Source organism: Nerophis lumbriciformis, linkage group LG06, assembly GCF_033978685.3.
Source record: "Nerophis lumbriciformis linkage group LG06, RoL_Nlum_v2.1, whole genome shotgun sequence".
NCBI lineage: Eukaryota > Metazoa > Chordata > Actinopteri > Syngnathiformes > Syngnathidae > Nerophis > Nerophis lumbriciformis.
Genome location: NC_084553.2, coordinates 31,025,588 through 31,047,424, shown reverse-complemented (window position 1 = coordinate 31,047,424; position 21,837 = coordinate 31,025,588). Strand labels below are relative to the sequence as shown.

Below are 21,837 nucleotides of genomic sequence, written 5' to 3'. Positions count from 1 at the left end.
TAAAAATGGCTAGATGAACTAAAACTATAAATACTACAGCAGTATTGGCCACTAGAAAAGCCCAAGCCAATCTGAACACGCGGTTTAGTATCATGGCCACTGATTGGCTCAGCCTTAGTCAGCATTACTGAATTGGATTAAACAAGTGCAAAGGTGACTATGTGGGTGTTATTTAATGTCTCGAGGGCTCGCATAATGATTCGTATTTGGATGGTCGTAAACAGGTTTTTATGCACGAGCTATGAAAATATGACATTTATAATTAAGGATTCCTGCTTCTCAGCAATTAATTTACCACGGTCAGGTCCGAAACCATTTAACAGTAATAAACTAGGGATTACTGTATTGCAAAAAGCTTTCACACTGTTGCTCTGATCCTCCCTTCGCAACTGGAAAATTGGCGGGCAGAAGTTGTGAAAAAGACGACAGTTCATTCACAGCGTACAATGTGGGCCATTTAAAGTCTTTAATGTATCTACCATGCAGGTTTTTGGACTTTGTGAAGGATCTGAATTATCTGTTGAAAACCCACACAAGCATATTGTTTGTAGAACTTGGAATCATAGAATCATAGAATTAGGCTACATAGAATGTGGCTGCCGAGAAAGCGCTAACTTTTGGAAATACTACAAAGGTTATATCTTGCCCCCTTCCTGCATGTAAGCTACGCATGCACGCTGGTGTTGACTCGTTGCTTTTTTTGGTGGCTGCTTTCTATTGTCCAGTTTTTCTCCACTTCCCAGCGTGTACGGTCAGAAAAAGGTGCAAGTTATCAGACATGATGGCAAATTGTTGGTCGCTTGTCTGGCACTGCTTTTGTGTAGTGTATGTGCGCACGCTACAGGCATGTGCAAGTGTACGAGACAGCTGTAATGAGTGCCAGTCATCTTATTTTTACTCAATTTGATTTGTAATTGTAAAAAATAGACATTTGTCTTTTTATTTGTTCTTTTCAACCGCTAATGATAACTAACATATGCTAGCCGGTGTTGTTCTTATATTTTTGTGTCTGAAATAATGACATACATTAGCTTTAAAGTGGTAAAGCACTTTTTTGCCTATCATTTACAATCCTTATATAAGACAAGCACACCTGTTTTTCTTTTCTTAATCTATTCTAACTAGTAAATAAATGCGAGCAAAAGTCTGCTTACAATGGAGTTTAAGGGAGTTGCTCTATTCAGTCTATAAAGCGCTTAAAAAAACCTCCAAAACCATCCATCAATGTTTTATATACACGCTGCAAGTTTCTATAATGTAGTAACAACGTAATAACATGTAATATTTATATATTTCACTAATTCTAAGCAAACAGCGGTGCATTCATTTCATAAACGCATTCACAACGTTCACTTTTTCTTTTAACTACAACACTAAATACTACTCACTGCAGAATTAATGAAAGCCAACAAACATGATAAAACATCACCTACTGTACATTGTTTGCTCTTACTGGGATGCTGACTGTTAAGATGTTGATGTATTCCCGTTTAGATGAAGAGTGACTCATAATCCTCATGAAGGGTTAAAAAAAAAAAAGGTGGTTACAATCCAGCGTCTTTCTCGCCATCTCCAGGTCTAAATTGGCTGTTAAAGTGTACCAATTTTTCAGTTCATGTCCACATCATTTTAGTATCCAGGTGATCTAGAATAAACTTTCACGACCTCAGATGTCACCAGCTGATGATGTCAATACAGCAGCTTAAGGAAATTACCCCTTTCTGACGAATGTGCTGCTAAATGTAAGTCCGTAACATTAGTGCTTATAATGACAATATCACTAGTACTTACCGGTAGTTAATATTTAGGTCATGAAATGTAAATGGAATATTGTTGGCGCTTTTTGAATGGTTATTGGGTTTTATGGTCAGAATAAATGCAAAAGACGCAATGACGTCATGGTTCCCTTTGGCTTCATTGTAAGCAGACTTTTATTTACGTTCATTTATGAATTAGAATGCATTTAAATCATCCTTGTCTCTCATAAGGACTGTAAATTATAGGCAAAATTAAAAAAAAAAGAAGTGCAGTTCCCCTACCTATAAGCATTCCCTGTCATCCATCTTTTTTAAAGGAAGTGAACTGATTACCAATAATTGCTGAGCTTTTTAAAAAATAAATAAAAGGGTTAAATTAGGTTTGCTTCTTCTTAATGCTTTTTGGGCTTGTTGCTTATTGTACATTTTGTAAAGCATGTTTGCAGTAGAAAATGAATGGATGGATGGATGGATGGATGTTTTAAAATAAAATTAACTTTGACTTTATGATTACCAGTTGGCATTATCCCAATCTTTTGCTGAAAATATTCAAAATCCCCCACAAAAAAAATTCCGAATCCTGACAGCATTGCTTGTTCTTCTGTTGTCTTTCTTAGGTAGTTGGCTAACAACCTTTGATTTTGCACTCTTGACGTGCACTAAAGACGGTAGCAAACCTCATTACATTTAGAAACTATAATAATAACAGTTTAAAAAAGTTGTATCACACTCTCCTGTTTCATCTCTAACCTAGTTCTTCATCATAATTTGTACACTGCAAATTATTTGCCACTTTCCAAGACTTAACATTTAATTTTTAGACATTTCCCTAGTCTTAAGAGCTATTTACTCTTTTTTAGTCATTGACCTCACATCATAATCTTAATTTTTGCATTAACAATGTAATTTATCCATTCTAGTTTAAAAATGTTAACATTTGAAAATATGTATTCAAATAAAATGTCTTGGGTTTAACCCACATAGAAAATCGTGTTTAAAAATTCTGCAACATCCCAAGGATGATTAATTTAAGAATAGCAAGTTGAATAATTTTTGTTGGTTAATTTACTGCTTTAGGTGAGAACCTTGCATAAGCCCTTTTGGGGTTTCTTTTCTCACCTGCACTTATTTCTTATTATGTATTTCTCATTACTCATTTCTTGTCTCTATGTTTTTAACAATGTTACCTTTTGTACTGTTTATATTGTGCAAATAAATAAAATAAATAATGCTTGTGTTCAGAATAAAATGTTTATTTATATCTTTAAAATGTTGCGCATTGCTCTATATTCAAATCTTAATGTAGGATGTCTTATCAAGTCAAATTAACTAGCTGCATGAACGGATAATCTACATTACAAAACATAAGATGTGTTATTGGGTCTCATTTTCTTCCCGTTACCATATTGGATGCTGTCATTGGCGTAGTAACAGTGCAGATTAAGATAACCTTGACTAACAATGAGGAGAATGAAGATGGATGAGACCCTGTCAAGGAAACCTCCACACAAGCATCCAGCCTCCTCTCACGCTTTCTCTCTTGGAAAAAAACACTCCACTAGATTTTTCTCACTTTAAATCTAACACTTTTCAAGGCATTTTTTAATGCTACAATAAGAGGTTTATTTGTTAACATACCTAAAGTAGCGACACATCTTGTTTAATCGCCCTGTGGCGATCAGCAGTACTGCAGTAACTGACATAACTTCACGTCACATCAGCACAACACACCCAACATGTAACCTTGTGCACAACCTCTGGGACTGTTTATGCAAGGCTTTGTTTTATCCATGCAGGCCCCTTGTGTACACCACACAGATACAGATCAGTGCAGTGGAAACATTAAAAGTCATCCAGCTTACAATATAATTATTTCACTAAGCATGGGCTATAGAATCAAGCTTCAACTGGGCAGTCCCCTTCCTCCTTTTCTGCCTATTTTAAAACACAGGAGCATGGTGCTCATCACTCATCATGCAGGGCTTCGGCTCACTTGTCCTTGACGTTGCCTTTTCAGCAGAGAGCAGCGCTGTGTACTAATGATGCTGACGGATGGTAAGATGCCTGCCAAATGACTCTTAACTAGAATACAGAATGTGTGGGCAACATGGGAACCCCAGGAACACAATTCCAAGTCCAACAATCTGCATTCAGCCAACCTATAGTGCAGACAGTACAGCATGGGCATGCAAACACATTGTGGTTCATCCCATAGAGGTTTTATTTGGGGTCTAGGTCAGGGCTCTCAAGCTCTCCTTACAGCAGGGGTGTCCAATTTTTTTCTCATCAAGGGCCACATCCACAAAAAATGAAGGATGCAGCGGCCCACCGTGATACATTTTGTGCATTAAAGATACTACAACCAGTTCAAAACATCGCCATCTCAGCTTTGTGTTATAGGTGATATAGCACATAAGCCTAAAATCGAATAATATATCTCACCAAAAAGTTTATATACGTTTTAATTTTGTTTTATTCTTACTAGGGATGCCAATTGTTTGGCCACCGATCAGTATCAGTACCAATCTTTGTGAAAAAGTATGTAATTGCCATTGCCGGTTAATGCATTTGATTGCGGATCACAAAGGCGATCCCTTTGGCTGACACTGTATGTATTTTTAGTACCCGGCTGACAAGCAGCTATCAGCTAATTATGTGACTCCATACAGTGTGGACCCGCTCCCCTAATGTAATGATAATCACTTCCATTACGTCAAATAAACTGCAGTTCTTTGTATCTTAAAGGGGGATTGCACTTTTTTGGAATTTTGCCTATCAATCACAATTCTGAGGTAGGACATGTTTTTCTTTTTGTATGCATTCTAAGTCGTAATATCTGGCTAACAATGCAGCTAATGGGAGTAACCTATTGCGCCCATAAAGCCCATCCAAAAAGTGCTAACAATACTTAATTTATATTTCATGACCTGAATGTTAACAAGTTTTTGCGATTTTGTTATTATAAGCGCTATTGTTCTATTTGTAGCCGTGCCGTGACCACAGAGGTAACTAGCTTATGCCGCTATATTGCGCTACTGCATCACTTCTGAATTGGTGAAAGTTAATTTTTAAATTATAATCATGCCCCTCACCTAGATAGTAGAAGGTTGTGGCAATAAACCGAGAAGTTGTTCAACTTTGACATTCAACTTAGACCCGGAGACGATGAAAAAGACACGAAAAAACGCTCGTTTGTGGCCAACTTTTTCGTTTGAGTTTTTTTTTTTTAACCTGCGGGAGGATAATTATTAAAATTCATCTAAACAGAAAAATATGAACACCCCATCAGCCGGCATCCCAATGAGAGCAGACATTGTACAGTAAGTGATCGTTGTATTGTGTTTGTAGTTTGTATTTCTTGTTTAGCACTTAGCAATGCTGCTACATGATGCTTAGTGTTTCACTAAAGCTGCATCTGTTTAGCACACTAATTCTAAAACTTGTAGCTCATGCTCCTTATATTCCGGCCTAAAAGATAAGGTTATGAATCATTATTTGTTCCAAAGTAATCTTTGTTGTCTCTCTTGGAGTCTGTCATGAGTAGTACTAGTTGTTGTTGAAGGAAAAAGCTACCGTTGTGATGCGTCTGTGAAATCAATGCGCTGCCGTATTCTTAAAATAACCAAAATACGTAAACATTACATGTTATCATGAATGTGCGTGTTACTACATTAAATACAGTATATACTTCGAGTGTGTAGATAAAATGTTGAATGCATAAAAAAAGAAAAACATGAGCGCTTGTCTTTTTTTTTTACTTAATATTTATTGGACTTTTAAAGGAATAAATATACATAAACTTGACTAAAAATAAAAATACAGGTATCTAAACTAAAAAGAAGAGTGGAATAATAATAAATGTGGAAGTGGAATAATTACATTTTGCTTATAAATAAACAAAAAAACAACAACAAAACATGCTTGTGGTAACATACATATTTTTCCAGTACGTTATTTATCATCTCAAAGGTGTTTCTTTACCAAGAAAAGGTATCGTGAATGTTTTTCGAAATAAATGATCTACTTTAACCATCTTTTCTTGAACAGGTCTTCCATTAGATTTAGTATGAGTCATTCTCTCCATTGTCCATATTTCTTTGAGAATATCCAGTCATAGTTTTTCAGTAGGAGGTTCAAGTTTGTACCAGGATCTTGTGATGGCTTTCCTGGAGGCTGTTTAAAGTACCGTAACCAAATAATGATCTTCTTTCCGTACAACTGACACTAGGTGTCCCATATACATACATGTCATTGGAATTTTATATTCTAGCACTTTACACATAACTGAGTGTACTTATTCCCAATATGATTTTAGCTTTGTACAGTTCCAAAAAATATGAGTATGATGTGAATTTAATGAGTCTCTAAGATGGCTGAGATGTTAATATTTTACTTTGAATCTTAGGTGTAATAAAAAAACGAACCATTTTTTCCCCAATTCCAACCCTCTATTGTTGTGAGCTAGTGGAAGTAAACTGGGTTACACACATTTCATACCATTCCTCAGATGTAATATCCACTTCTAATTCACCTTCCCATTTTGATTTTAAGTACAATATTGAATCACCTTTAAATTCCAAAAGACTCTCATAAAACCTGGCGATAAATTTAGTACACTTAACAGTTTGGTTTATATGCACTCAACATCACATCAATCACTAAATTTGTTGTTTGTGTATTTTGCTTTTACTTCCTCATAATAATAGTCTCTAACTTTTAGATAACTAAACAGATCGCTGTTATGTACCGGTAATCCAAATTTGTCTTTCATTGTTTGAAAACTCGATCTGCAATTCCTTATTTTCAATGGCAGTACCTATTGCTGTAATACCTTTCATTGTCCCCTGTTAAAATGTGACATCACCTTTTCCTGGCTTGAATTGGGTGTCAAAGGCTATCCATCGGAGCGCTTGTCTTACAAAAAGATTATAAATGATAAGGAAAAGTAAAAAATCAAAAAAGTGCAGTTCCCCTTAAAGTATCATTAAAACTGGATGGCGAGGCTGAACATGTTACACACAGAGAAAGAGAATAAGGAACTAGTTTAAATATTGTGTTGATATTGTTGAACTGTCAATAGCACTCACCATATATACATTTGAACAATTACAGTTAATAAATGTGGTTAGAAATGGTATCGGCTGATCTCACTCCTGGATGATTGATATCGGTCGGAATCAGCATAATGACCCTCATAGGGGACATTCTTAATTTTTACAATATCCTGTGGCCAAAACAAAAAAACAGTTTACAAACCCCGGTTCAACTCTAACCTTTTCCAAGCATGCCTTTACAGTCATTGCTTGTTTATTGCTCTTCATTCGTTCCAGGCCTGAATGTAGTAAATATATTTCTGCGAAGTTGGAATTATTAAATATAAACAGAGGTGGGTAGAGTAGCCAGAAATTGTACTCAAGTAAGAGTACTGTTACTTTAGAGATTTATTACTCAAGTAAAAGTAAGGAGTAGTCACCCAAATATTTACTTGAGTAAAAGTAAAAAGTATGTTGTAAAAAAACTACTCAAGTACTGAGTAACTGATGAGTAACATACACACACATATCATATATATATATATATATATATATATACACCCACACACACATACATATATATACACACACACACACATACATATATACATACATACATACATACATACATACATATATATATATATATATATATATATATATATACATACATTGATATATACAGTATATAATTTATATATTTTTTTTTTTTTGCCGTTTTTGTTTACATGTTAATAGTGTTTTAATGAATATACATGCATGTTTAACACATATAGATTCCTTTCTTTCATGAAGACAAGAATATAAGTTGGTGTATTACCTGATTCTGATGACTTGCATTGATTGGAATCAGACAGTAGTGATGACAAACGTCCACGTTTTCAAATGGAGGAGAAAAAAAGTTCCTCCTTTCTGTCTAATACCACATGAAAGTGGTTGGTTTTTGGCATCTTATATGTCCAGCTTACATATTCGTTTTTATACACTTTACAAGAAATACATTGGCGGCAAACTCCGTAGCTTGCTAGCTTGTTTGCGCAGGCTTTCATTTTTTTGTGAAGACAGGAACTGTGCAGTCAGTCTTTAGGCTTTTGACGGGGTGTACGGTTGAAATAAAAAATGGTCTTTTTTCCTTCACACTTTTGATTGATTGATTGGAACTTGTATTAGTAGATTGCACAGTACAGTACATATTCCGTACAATTGACCACTAAATGGTAACACCCCAATACGTTTTTCAACTTGTTTAAGTCAGGTCATGTGACCCCTGGCTCTGTTTGATTGGTCCAACGTCACCAGTGACTGCATCTGATTGGTGGAACGGAGTGAACGTCACCAGTGACTGTATTTGTTGAAACGCAGGCACTATGAAGGTCTGTCCGACAGACCAAAACAAACAAAGCGTGCATTAACAGATCGATAAAAATTAGTAGCGAGTAGCGAGCTGAATGTAGATAAAAGTAGCGGAGTAAAAGTAGCGTTTCTTCTCTATAAATATACTCAAGTAAAAGTAAAAGTATGTTGCATTAAAACTACTCTTAGAAGTACAATTCATCCCAAAAGTTACTCAAGTAGATGTAACGGAGTAAATGTAGCGCGTTACTACCCACCTCTGAATATAAATCTAATACTTTCATAACTAGAGCATAAAAAATCTGTTTACAACCTTTCTACATATGTTTTTCAAACATTATAAGAGCTCTGTAGACATTAATTAACACCCTTTTTTACCTTTACGCTCGTTAAACCCAATATGTTAATAAGGCTGAGCCAATCTGGCTAAGGTCTGAATGGTTTGGTTTCCTTTAGTGGCCAATACTAATGTAGAATTGATATTTCCAGTGCATTTGGCCTTTTTATGCTTAAAAATTCTTAATTTAGGCCAAACAATGTTGTATATTCTGATTCTGATAATACACTTTTGGAGGTGGCGACTTGTCCAGGATACAGCTAAGACAGGCTTCTGGGGGCTACCTCAAAAGAGACAACGGTAGAAAATGGATTAATAGAAGAGCAATGTGGCGAGATTTGACTCTAAATACGTCCCTTGCTTGTGTTCCTGCAAGGCATTGACTTAGTAAGAAAAATTACTAAGATTCATGAGGTATCCCAACACTTTTCTCCATCAAGTGTACTCACAGCTCTCATGTTGCTAGAAAGAGCCTGATTGGGTCAGATGAAATCAAATCTGCCTCTCAGGATGCCCCACTGCATTCAGAGTGCACAAATACACATCCTTACAGTGCCAACATGTACCTCCACTCAGACATTTCCCTGCTTTGCCCCCTAAGAATAAACACATCACGTCAACCATTTCTAATTCCCTGCTCTGTTTTTATTGTTGTTGTTAGGGAACCACAGGTTTCCAGGGGCAGCAGGCAGGCAGGCAACATGCTATATGATAGGGGGTTGATATAGTTTGATTCCTCTAGTCCAGTGGTCCCCAACCACCAGGCCGCGGCCCGGTACCGGTCCGTGGATCGATTGGTACCGGGCCGCACAAGAAATAAAAAATAAAATTAAAAAAAATAAAATATTTTAAATTTTTTAATTAAATCAACATAAAAACACAAGATACACTTACAATTAGTGCACCAACCCAAAAAACCTCCCTCCCCCATTTACACTCATTCAAACTCATTCGCACAAAAGGGTTGTTTCTTTCTCTTATTAATATTTCTGGTTCCTACATTATATATCAATATAGATCAATAGTCTGCAGGGATACAGTCCGTAAGCACACATGATTGTATTTTTTTATGACAACCCCCCCACCAGCCTCCTAAAATGCAAAGGAACAGTACCTCAAAAGAAGGACCTTGTGTTAAAAGAACAGACTGAATACTATACATGCAGAAATTAATAATGCTGCATGGTGAGTACTGTATTATGCTAGCCGTATATATTGTAATGTAGAGGTTCTTAACCTTTTTGACCTTGGGGCCCAACTTTCTTACTATAGAGGGTCCCACTCAAATATTAACACTGAATTAGTAATTTTACTCCTTATTCTAATCATATTCAATAACTATATCTAACCTATTTATATTTTACCACCTTGTCGTATTATATGAAACCATGTGTTAATCACAAAGATTATTATTTAGTTAACGCATAAACCTTATGTTTAAGTCATGCTGATTAGAAAAATAAGTACTACCGGTAATATAAAGCATAAGAAAGGTCTCAAATAACTGACGAAAAATAAATTCACATCCAACTATGTTGTGCTAAAATAAATATTGTAAGTTAGTAATGAATATGTTTCTTAACTTAACTGTCAATAAAACTAAAGTGCAAATGAAAATACAGCTTTGCCACTTTAGTCGTAATTTTTGCGCTTAAGAAATTTCCTTATGACTTTAGCACCAGACTTCTTCTGTTTGTTTGACATTGTCATTACTGCCATAAATGGTTGAAAAGTGTATTACAACTGTGTACCGCTGCCGCCCATACGGACCACAGCTGAGAAACAGATATATTTTTGGCGACCCTTGTGGCCCAACAATGTAACGTGAAGCAGTAGTTGAACATAATTAAGATATAAGGGCTGAGTCGATAATATACTGTAGGTCTGACTTTTATGGCATGTGTTTTTTGCAGTATGGCCTCTTCATTTGTCATTCAATTTAAGATACGGTAAGTGTTCTGTTGTATTAACATATTAATTTGGTTGACTTGTTTTTACACTTGGACGAAAAACAGACATCATCTTTTAAAAAGCAGTTCTTGTCTCATGTACTTTTTAACACCCCAAAAAAATGTTTTACGCTAGGCTTGGATTTACATGACGTTACGTCCCGCTCATTAAATATGCATGGTGGGCAAGCCAGCATCTGTTCTCAATGGGTATTAGGCGTCATTTAGCCTTTCTCAAAGATAAATGCCCTATGCTTGTTTTGTTTTTGGCTGTCCGAAACGTTGAAATCGCAAAAATCATAAACGTTTCTTCAGAGTTCCTCGAGAGGTAATCAAGAAGGGCGGAAGACTGCAAGATTTTACGAAAGACGACAGGAAAAGACCAAAGGCGCAGATTGGAAGAACATGCGAGTTTGCAGTAATCATTTTCTTAAAGGTTTGTTTGATACACTTAACGGGTATTATTTACCATTTAAGTATTATTTTGATATTATTAATATTTTATCTTGTTTCGGAATTCTTAAAACGCATTTTTGCTACAAGTGTTTCATAAGACATAAGGGCTGAGCAAAACCTAAAAGAGTTAAGCTTTTACCAAAGGCAGCGATCATAAATGAAGCGTTCAGCACATACACAGTGTTGAGATACATAGTTATATTTTGATAAAGACGGGAAAAATCATGCATACTCGTAAACGGCGTGTGCAACAACATGGCAGTGGACGCAAAGTTAAATCATGGAATGCAACTTTACCCAAGCAAAAACGAAGCATGATTTCTCCTGGACATTGATTTGATACCACTATTCCACTCCTTGATATCACTCGACAAATATAGAGATCTATTCAATTGCATAGTTTGAGTTTTTGCTCGTATTTGCTTTTTGCAGTAAGATCTAGGCCACTTGCGTTCTCAGAGACTTTGCGCGCTGCTTGATGCACAACACCCATCCAGGCTTGGTTGACCACCTCTGCTTTTCACTTTCGGGAAGAAGTCATGTACCGGAATACAAGCAATTAAATGGAGACAAGTCACACATTAGCGCCAGGCGGAAAACGGGCACTCAAGCTAGAGCTTGTCCCTTCCGTCCGCCCACAAGCTCATTGATTGGCTTTCTGGGGGCTGCCCCATTGCCAACTTGACAATGATTGACAGCAAGCAGCAGATGACCAATCATCAGTCAGATGCGAGATAAGAGCGAGTTGGCCTCCACGCGGCAATATGAATCTAAAACAAGTAATACAAATAAAAAGTCCAAACAAGGAGTCTTGTGGTCCACTCAAGACTAGTTACTATGTACAAGTTGTGCTAAGGGAATAAAGAATCACAATTTGCTGTTGAAGTGTGTGTGACTCTTGGTTGTGCAATGGCCAAAGTGTCAGTCTTTTTATCCAGGGAACATCAACTGATATGGGTTTTTTTCAGGGCCGACACAGACACAGATTATTAGTAGTCAAGAGGCCAATAACCGATATATGGAGCCGATATTCATTTGCAGTATAAGTTTTATAAACATGAATAAAATACATTAGTAAACAGCTGGACAAGGCTTTAAGCTGTTTTTTTTAACAATATTTTAAGGAAACGTCGGACCAGTAGCAACACAGTGTTTAAAGCAGCACTAATGTTGTGCTTAATTTAACATCAACAACAACATGGGATTTCACAAACACCTTTATTACATGTGTCTAATTCTGCTGGTCAGAGAGCAATCAACATTTGCATTTCAAAATATGGGGAATCTCCAGAGAAAATTGGTAAAAATATGGGATTTCTCTACATCACAATCACTCGCCATCTACTCAATTTTATAGCAGTTTATGGATTTAATACATAACAACATGAAACTCGCCGTGCCCCTTTAATGAGCCCACGCTCCTTCTTGTGGACGGAGGATTATTTGTTGCAGTAGCAAAAAACACAAAACGGAACCGGTAAGAAGCTGGGAAAAAAGGACAATAACTGAAGTTCCCGGCAAAAAAATAATACATTTTGAAAGCTAAACAGAAGAGATATAGCGTGTATAAGCGTAGGAGCTGCAGTGGAAGACAGTATGAAGCGCAAACAGGCTGGTGCTTGAGCAGTGTTCACTATTCTACTTCACTAATTATTTTTTAAATACTGCCATCATATGTGTATATATTGTATCTGCTAATGTAGTTCTGTTATTAAAAAAAAAAAAGACATATAGATAAAAATACGCCAATACCGATAACGTCAAAATGCCATATTTTGGCGCCTATAATCGATCTCTGGTAAACATTAAACTAAATCATAATGCAATCCAATAAAGCGATTTATTTAATTCCATTAATGTTCTTTTGTACAAAAAATAAATTGAACAATTTATTTCTCTTTCATCTTATTCTAAAAAATGCATCTGATCCTTTCAAGCCATACCCCCGTAAGCAAGTCAGTGGTGTGTCCAAATTTTGCCCCTGCCTTCAACGTTAGAGTTTTATAATGGCAAAAGTTTGACAGTGTAATGGAATAATTAGATTTCCATTTCCAAACAATCTGACTCTTGGTGTAAACATGGGCAGCCAGTTATGTCGTCATCATAAGGTAATTAGTCTCTTGTGAATACTGTGGCCGACCAGGGCAAACGCGCAGCAACGTCCACACGCTCAAAACAGAGAAAATGACAAAACAGAAGATAGGTGCGGCAGACCTCCGTCTTAAAAGATTTTAAAAAGTAATATTTTACAGTGTTTAAGTAAAATGTAATGAGATATTTACACTTTAATTCCAGCAACCTTCTTCTGGGCATCCCATTATTGTCTGGTCTTTAAGGACGGATAGTCCTCAAGTCTGGCTCCCAAGAAAGCATTGCTTACTTTCACTTTTTGTTCCATGAAGTTTCAGCATTTCTATTAGGCATGTGTTTTAGGCTTTTGTGTTTTGGACTTTTGCAGCATTTTCATTTTGCAATTGTCTTTGATGCTGCAGCATTTATGTACAAAACCCAAAACCAGTGAAGTTGGCACATTGTGTAGATCGTAAATAAAAACAGAATACAATGATTTGCAAACCCTATTCAACTTATATTCAATTGAATATACTGCAAATACAATATATTTATGTTCGCACTAAGAAACTTATTTTTTTTTGCAAATAATCATTAAATTAGAATTTAATAGCAGCAACACATTGCAAACAAGTTGGCACAGGGCATTTTAACCACTGTGTTACATGGCCTTTTCTTTAACAACACTCAGTTAATGTTTGGGAACTGAGGAGACCAATTTTTGAAGCTTTTGAGGTAGAATTATTTTCCATTCTTGCTTGATGTACATCTTAAGTTGTTCAACAGTCTGGGGTCTCCGTTGTCATATTTTACGCTTCATAATGCGCCACAACTTTTCAGTGGGAGACAGGTCTGGACTACAGGCAGGCCAGTCTAGTACCTGCACTCTTTTACTATGAAGCCACACTGTTGTAACACGTGGCTTGGCATTGTCTTGCTGAAATAAGAAGGGGCGTCCATGATAACGTTGCTTGAATGGCAACATATGTTGCTCCAAAACCTGTATGTACCTTTCAGCATTAATGGTGCCTTCACAGATGTGTAAGTTACCCATGCCTTGAGCACTAATACACCCTCATACCATATATAGCTAGAATTCACTGAAAGTCAAGTATTTATTTTATATATATATATATATATATATATATATATATATATATATATATATATATATATATATATATATATATATATAAACTGAAATTCAAATATTTCTTATATATATATATATATATATATATATATATATATATATATATATATATATATATATATATATATATATATATAAGTTTCAATATAATATATATATATATATATATATATATATATAAGAAATATTTGAATTTCAGTGAATTCTAGCTATAAATATACTCCTCCCCCCTTAACCCCACCCACCCCGACCCCGCCCACATCAAACCCCCCCCAAATCTTCCAAATTTTGAGGTCTCAAGGTTGGCAAGTATGATTCACACACACACACATTCACACACTGATGGCGGGAGCTGCCATGCAAGGCCCTAACCACGACCCATCAGGAGCAAGGGTGAAGTGTCTTGCTCAAGGACACAACGGACGTGACGAGGTTGGTAGAAGGTGGGGATTGAACCAGGAACCCTCAGGTTGCTGGCACGGCCACTCTCCCAACTGCGCCACACCGTACCCATGTAGCGACGAACTGTAGTTACTGACAGTGGTTTTCTGAAGTGTTTCTGAGCCCATGTGGTGATATCCTTTACACACTGATGTCGCTTTTTGATGCAGTACCGCCTGACAGATCCAAGGTCACGGGCATTCAATGTTACGTGCAGTGATTTCTCCAGGTTCTCCCAACCTTTTATGATATTACGGACAGTAGATGGTGAAATCCCTAAATTCCTTGCAATTGCTCGTTGAGAAATGTTGTTCTTAAACTGTTGGACAATTTGCTCACGCATTTGTTCACAAAGTGGTGACTCTCGCCTCATCCTTGTTTGTGGATGACCGCGCATTTAATGGAAGCTGCTTTTATTCCCAATCATGGAACCCACCTGTTCCCAATTAGCCTGTTCACCTGTGGGATTTTCCAAATAATAGTTTGATGAGCATTCCTCAACTTCCTCAGTCTTATTTGCCACTTGTGCCAGCTTTTTTGAAACATGTTGCAGGCATCAAATTCCAAATGAGCTAATATTTGCCAAAAATAACAAAGTTTTCCAGTTCGAACATTAAATATCTTGTCTTTGCAGTCTATTTAATTGAATATAGGTTGAAAAGGATTTGCAAATCATTGCATTCTGTTTTTATTTACGATTTACACATCGTGCCAAATTCACTGGTTTTGGGGTTTGTATATGCAGCATGTTTTGTTTGCAGAATTTTCCAATTGCATCTGTTTTATGGTGTTTGTGTGTTCTTAGTTCTGCATAACTTCTGTGTTTAAAGTATCAGCCACCATATGTAAAAGACAATAATAGGGATGTAACAATATGATTTCATATCACATGGTATTGTTGTTTATCCTTAAATGTAATAATGAAATAATGTTTTAAGTAAAACAATTGATTTATCATTCAACAATACACTACACAGGGGATTAATGTGGCCCTGTTCGTTGCAGTTTACCTGACACGTGAAATGTGACAAATTGGGGGGTGGATGGAGTACTGTCCACTTTAACCGCCAGACGGTAGTAGAGTTTTGAATATCTTAAAATGTGTTTTAAGATATTTAAGATATCAGTTGCTTCGTAGAGTGGCGCTTTCCATCATTTTCAGCAGACGGCATTGCAAACTGAATGACCTCTCCCTCCTTCCTCTCACGTGAGATCCACCCAGGAATGAGGCCATTAAAATTCCTTCTCTACTTTATGTCTCTCCCATGTAGGAAGTACTGAAGACAGCAAAGCAAACTACCAGGAACCAAGACCACAATTGTGTTGTCTAATTTTTGACTGTGCCAACTACGCTACTCACGTTGGCAGTCATTCACAAAATCAGAGCCAGGGGGAGGATGAACACATTTTCAACAGTTGTACTATATTAACTAAAACAGAAAAGGCATTAAGAACAATACTTACCAGAATGCTTTCCACTTTGGATTGAACAGATTTGCTGAAAAGAAGAGATAATAGTATAAATGAGTATGCAGCCTCTGTAACATGAGTGCTGGCGCATTTATTTATAAAGCAGAGGAATGTCTGGCATGAGACGACCCTCCCTTCAGCATCTCTCAGGTCATGTAGCCCACCGCCATGAACTCATGCTGTTGAATGTAAAAAAAAAAATGTTCTCATTGTCTCTGTGGGACCATTACAATTCTGCGCATAAAGTGGAATACTGACCAATAAATCAAAAGTCATATGCATTATTTATGTACAGTAAAATGCCCCTGAGGATGTGTCGTTCAACCAAAAAGGTTTTCATCAGGCAAATACGAAACAGAATAATTGTACCGCCATCTTTTATGGAGGACTAGTCTCAACAAGAAGGGTTATAAAAAGAAGGCTACTCCAGCAGTTGCGTTAAAAGTAAGCGGCCTAATCAACAAAGACTGGGGTTTACCATGATGGTTATCAAAGCTAACGTAGCAGAGTTGATTGCATTTAAATTTTACTGGTAAAGGTGATTATCCATTCTTCAGAAAAATAAAGTGTTTTTGTAAGCGTGGGGACAAGTGAAGCAGTGCCCCACATATCCATCAGCTCTATCTGTGGTCATTTGTTTTTAAATTTGAGGACTCTAAATCAATCCTCTGTTTAAAATATTTTATTACAGCGTTCAGCGTTCGTACACCTTTTCCATGGCCAAATTCAAGCACCTTTTAAGGACTTTAAAGATCAATTTTCCAGTTTTTCCAGTACCCTTCTAAAGGTGAAAACCAGTGTGAATCAATCCATAGCCTTGTTGTTTGAGGTCACCAAATGCTGCCTGTAGGAAAAATACGGAGAATCTGCTAAAACCTAAGCCTAACATTGAACCAGCAGTTATCATTAACTGAATGGGGCATAGAAAATGAAGCAGTGTTTCTGTAGACTATTCAATGTCATTGGTGTTTGCAAACGTGTCTCCATTTGTGTTGTTTTTCAAATTTCTTGTTATTTTTCTTACTTACGGCACTCAATGACATCGAACAGCACGGATTGATTCACATCGTATTTGTGCTTGTAAACTGCATAATGTGATATAAATACACGCACCCTCAAAATGTCAATTTCACTTATTTATTAACAAAAGTGTTCCACATTAATATAAGGATTATAAACTAAAGGAAAATATTTTGTTTGTCTCACAACACCTCAGACACCTGTCATTAATCATATCTAGCCTTATAACGTGGCTATGATAACAAATACATTTTTAGTTGAGGGAAGTTCTTAACATTATAATTTATCATTGACAAACGCTCGCTTTTTTCCTTTCATAGCTCGTAATAACTGCCCGTAATTAACATGTAATCTAGCGCTGGTCTCACAGTTTAGGTCTCGCATGTACCAAAAGGTTAGAAAACAAAACTTTAGCTAATGTTAGTTAACTTGTACGGCTAGTAATCTCTGTGGCTTACCTTTCATATGACTCGAGAGAGCCGACTCTCCCACTGCGAAAAGCTGGATTTCCTTTTTGCATACTTTGCAGCAGGCTACACGAGAATTTGGTCCACGTTTTATCCAAAGTTTGTATATGTCATTTTCCATCCAATGTTCATTAAAACGACAACCTCCGGGCATGATGGACCGATGCACCAGTGTCCTCTTGTAACAACCTAATGTAAGGGCTCGTGCAAAGCCAACAGATCAAGCGTGTAGCTTTCATTTTTAAGGAAACTTATTTTATTTTTTTCCACTTTATAACTAGCCTATTGCGTCAGACTGCTGAGAAATATGATGAACATTTACATGCACTTCAACCAAAATTCAAGCATTTTTCAAACCTTGAAAACACAACATTAAAATCCAAGCATTTTCAAGGTTTTTAAGCACCCGTACGAACCCTGAGTGTTGTATTTATGGTATCTTATTTTTCTGGGTAAAACACCCTACAGAGTGTTCTCTAGCAAATATCTCAATGTAAATAAACAGCAGCTATATTTGCCTTGCTGATTCAGTGTGAGCTTGCAGAGGCCACCCCACTTGTCCAGGTTTAATTCCTAATCTGCAGACAGGTCATCCTGTTGTTGACAGTGAGACAGAAGATAGAGTGGGTCACATTTAAGGACACTTGCTCGCTAAGGCCGCGCGGGTCACAGTCGGGCTGTAAGCCGCGCCGAGAACAGTTTAACGCTTTAATTCGCTGTTACCAGGCGGCCAAGGATTGCTCCGAGCCAAGAGGGCTTCATTAGCTTGTTTTCAGGGCACATTTAGCAGGTACACTGGATTACACCTGAGCTCTGCTTTTGTGCGGACAGATTAGACACAAACTAGCATTTGAAACAGATTAAATTGATCCATTAAATCCCAATCTCTGTTCTGGTGTAACGATTGGGAGAAGCTCCCTCTCCACTGTTTCAGTGGAAACATCCACGGCTGCACAACAGCACGTTTTGAGTTTGTTTGTTTTTTGCTTACACAGCAGACATGTAGACTCTTTTTCGTGACATTTTGAAAGGGCAACATTTAAATGGCAGCGCACAAGTTCAGACATAAGGGCTCATTTTGAATGAATGTGACCTTAAATCAGGAAAGTCTCAAAAGTAGCAAAATGCTAAAAAGTAATATATATGTCTGTGTATCTATGGGTTCCACTCACAACTGTACTGATGTCACACTATTTAGCACCTGGGTGTCAATAACGTATCACCATCACAAGTATTGACATTATTTGACCCCGCCCTACTTTGAATAGAAACTACTTCAGTGTGGCTTTGGCAATGTATGACACATTTGATTCAGCCAAACAAATGTTCTATGTTGATTGGAGATTTAAATAAAACTGTATTATGTGGCGTTATTTATCATTATCTATAGTCACTAAACACAAATTGGGGTAACTCACACACTTTCACATGATGTTTGTTGTTTGTGTAGTAAGTCTTGGTGTGGTGTAGCTGGAGTTATTATTTGTATTATTTATTTCAGTGGCTCTCATACATTTGCACCAAGTACCACCTCAGAAAAAACATGGCTCTCCAAGTACCACAATAATGACCAACATTACAATACATTAGCATAGTAGGCCTTAGTATTCATTAAAAAAGACAGATGTTATAATTAACAAATATATTTAATGTTTTTGGCCACTGTAACATTACACACAGTTTGAACAGTAAGACTGTGTTTGAATATAAGAAAATAAAATACTAATCACTTGGTTAAGTGATTCTTTTGGCATTCTACCAGATGGAGCCCGTGTACAATTAGTTTGAGAATCACTGATTTATTTAAAGTAGTGTTTCATCATATATTCTGTTATTTATTATTTTATTACTGAATAAGCTACCTGCAAATCTTACATATTAACTTTACTATTACCTATTTTTGTCATTTTTTTTCTATTACAAAATGGCAAGAGGAACACGAGAAACAAAGAAAGCGAACAATCAGTACTTGCTGTGGCACGGAGAAAGGGTAGGATTTAATACGCTCTGCTTCTTTTTGCTTCTTTTTTTTAGTCTTTTCTTTAACACTGTTAAGCATGTTGAAAATAAACTTAATCAAAACCAACTAAAAACTGTTCCTACTACTTTCCTCTGCAAATCATTTGCCACTTGCCGAGATACAGAATTTCATTTCTCTAAATTTCTCTAGTTTTAAGTGTTATTTATTTTTAGTCATTGACTTTACATTATAATCTTAATTTTAGCATGAATAATTGTATTTTGTCTATTCTTAATCCTTTTGTGTTTTACACTTTTCTCAACTTTTTAAAAAAAAAAAAAGAAAAAGAAAAAAAAAGCCTAACCAGGGACAAGGTTTGCAAATCAGCCTGTGGCTAAAAGTCCTATGTACTTTGACATCGGTTACCTGTGGGTAGCAATGTTTAATTGTACTGTGCCTGTCAAATAAATACATAAATAAAATAAAAATGTTAAAATTGAAAAAATATCTACTCAAATATGATAATTTGGTTCCCCACATAGAAAATCTTATTTAAATATTCTTCAACATTTTTCCCACTCCAGACTAGGCCCCCTTACGAGCCCAGTCTAGATTGTATTTTTTTACTCATCTTCTTCCCCAGCGTTTTACCTTTTTCTTATCTTTTACGGGGCGCCTTTGGCGACCCATCAGCGTTCCTGTTCTGTAACCCTGTAAACTGTTTGTTTGTCTAATCTTGAACGGGTTTGTGCTGAAAACATAGTTTCGTTGTACTTGTGCAATGACAATAAAGTCTTATCCTATCCTAACATCCCATGGATGCTAATTAATTTAAGAATTGCAAGTTGAATAATGCTTGTTTTTTTTTTAAATTGAGAAAATAACTACTCAAATAGGATAATTTGGTTCCCCACATAGAAAATCTTGTTTAAATATTCTTCAACATCCCACGGATGCAAATTAATTTAAGAATTGCAAGTTGAATAATGCTTGTTTTCAGAATAAAATACTTATTTGTATCTTAAAAGTCTTGCTAATGTCTAGATATACAAATGTTAATGGGGCGGTATAGGTTGGTAGAGTGGCCGTGCCAGCGACTTGAGGGTTCCAGGTTCGATCCCCGCTTTCACCATCCTAGTCACTGCCGTTGTGTCCTTGGGCAAGACCCACCTGCTCCCAGTGCCACCCACACTGGTTTAAATGTAACTTATATAAAAGCGCTTTGAGTCACTAGAGAAAAGCACTACATACATATAATTTACTTCAATTCACTTAATTTAGGATGTCTTATCAAGTAAAATTAACTTGCTGCCTGGACAGATAATTTCACTACTTTTAGTTGGCTTTTTTCCCCACTGAAATATTGTCTTTTTAATAGGGATGTCCGATAATGGCTTTTTGCCGATATCCGATATTCCGATATTGTCCAACTCTTTAATTACCGATACCGATATCAACCGATACTGATATCAACCGATATATGCAGTCGTGGAATTAACACATTATTATGCCTAATTTGGACAACCAGATATGGTGAAGATAAGGTCCTTTTTTTTAAAATTTATAAAATAAAATAAGATAAATAAATTAAAAACATTTTTCTTGAATAAAAAAGAAAGTAAATCAATATAAAAACAGTTACATAGAAACTAGTAATTAATGAAAATTAGTCAAATTAACTGTTAAAGGTTAGTACTATTAGTGGACCAGCAGCACGCACAATCATGTGTGCTTACGGACTGTATCCCTTGCAGACTGTATTGATATATAATGTAGGAACCAGAATATTAATAACAGAAAGAAGTGTGTATCTTGTGTTTTTTATGTTGATTTATTAATAAATAAAATAAAATTAAAAAAAACCAAAAAAACCGATACTGATCATTTAAAAAAACTGATACCGATAATTTCCGATATTACATCTTAACGCATTTATCTGCCGATCATATCGGTAGGCCGATATTATCGGACATCTCTACTTTTTAACTTATATTTTGCTTCTTTTAGCTGCAAAATATTACCCACATTACAACCCCAATGTTAAATATTGTCAAATCATGACATTAAAGTTATAAATTCCTATGTTCGTTGTATTAGATGCTATCATTAGACAGTGCAGGCGTACCTATGTTATATTGCTGTAGAAGCGTGCAGAGTGGTAAAAGTGTGCACATGTGCGCGCTATGAAATGGTGCAAACATGCACGGCGGCTCTCACCAGATGGAGTTCTTGATCCTGAGCTGGAGAGCCCCGGCCTCCGCACCCTGCAGCCCGGCGATCAGCCCGGGCAAACTGCACGCCCCGCGCTCCGTGTGCAGTTGCTGGGGGTCCTCCTCTGCCATCCCAGGCGTCCCGAGCCGAACCGGACTTT

General features: G+C 36.5%; 1 protein-coding gene across 1 annotated transcript in view; it reads right to left on the bottom strand.

The window, feature by feature from the left end:
* Positions 1-21,826, bottom strand: part of LOC133608660 (DNA-binding protein RFX7-like) — a 45,505-nt gene extending 23,679 nt beyond the window's left edge. Inside the window, exons 1-2 of the mRNA XM_061964104.2 lie at positions 21,684-21,826; positions 16,014-16,047 (exon numbers count right to left, since the gene is read on the bottom strand). Coding sequence (XP_061820088.1) covers positions 16,014-16,047; positions 21,684-21,808 — 159 coding nt within the window. The 5' untranslated portion in view covers positions 21,809-21,826. The remainder of the gene's footprint in view (positions 1-16,013; positions 16,048-21,683) is intronic.
* Positions 21,827-21,837: the final 11 nt, after the last annotated feature.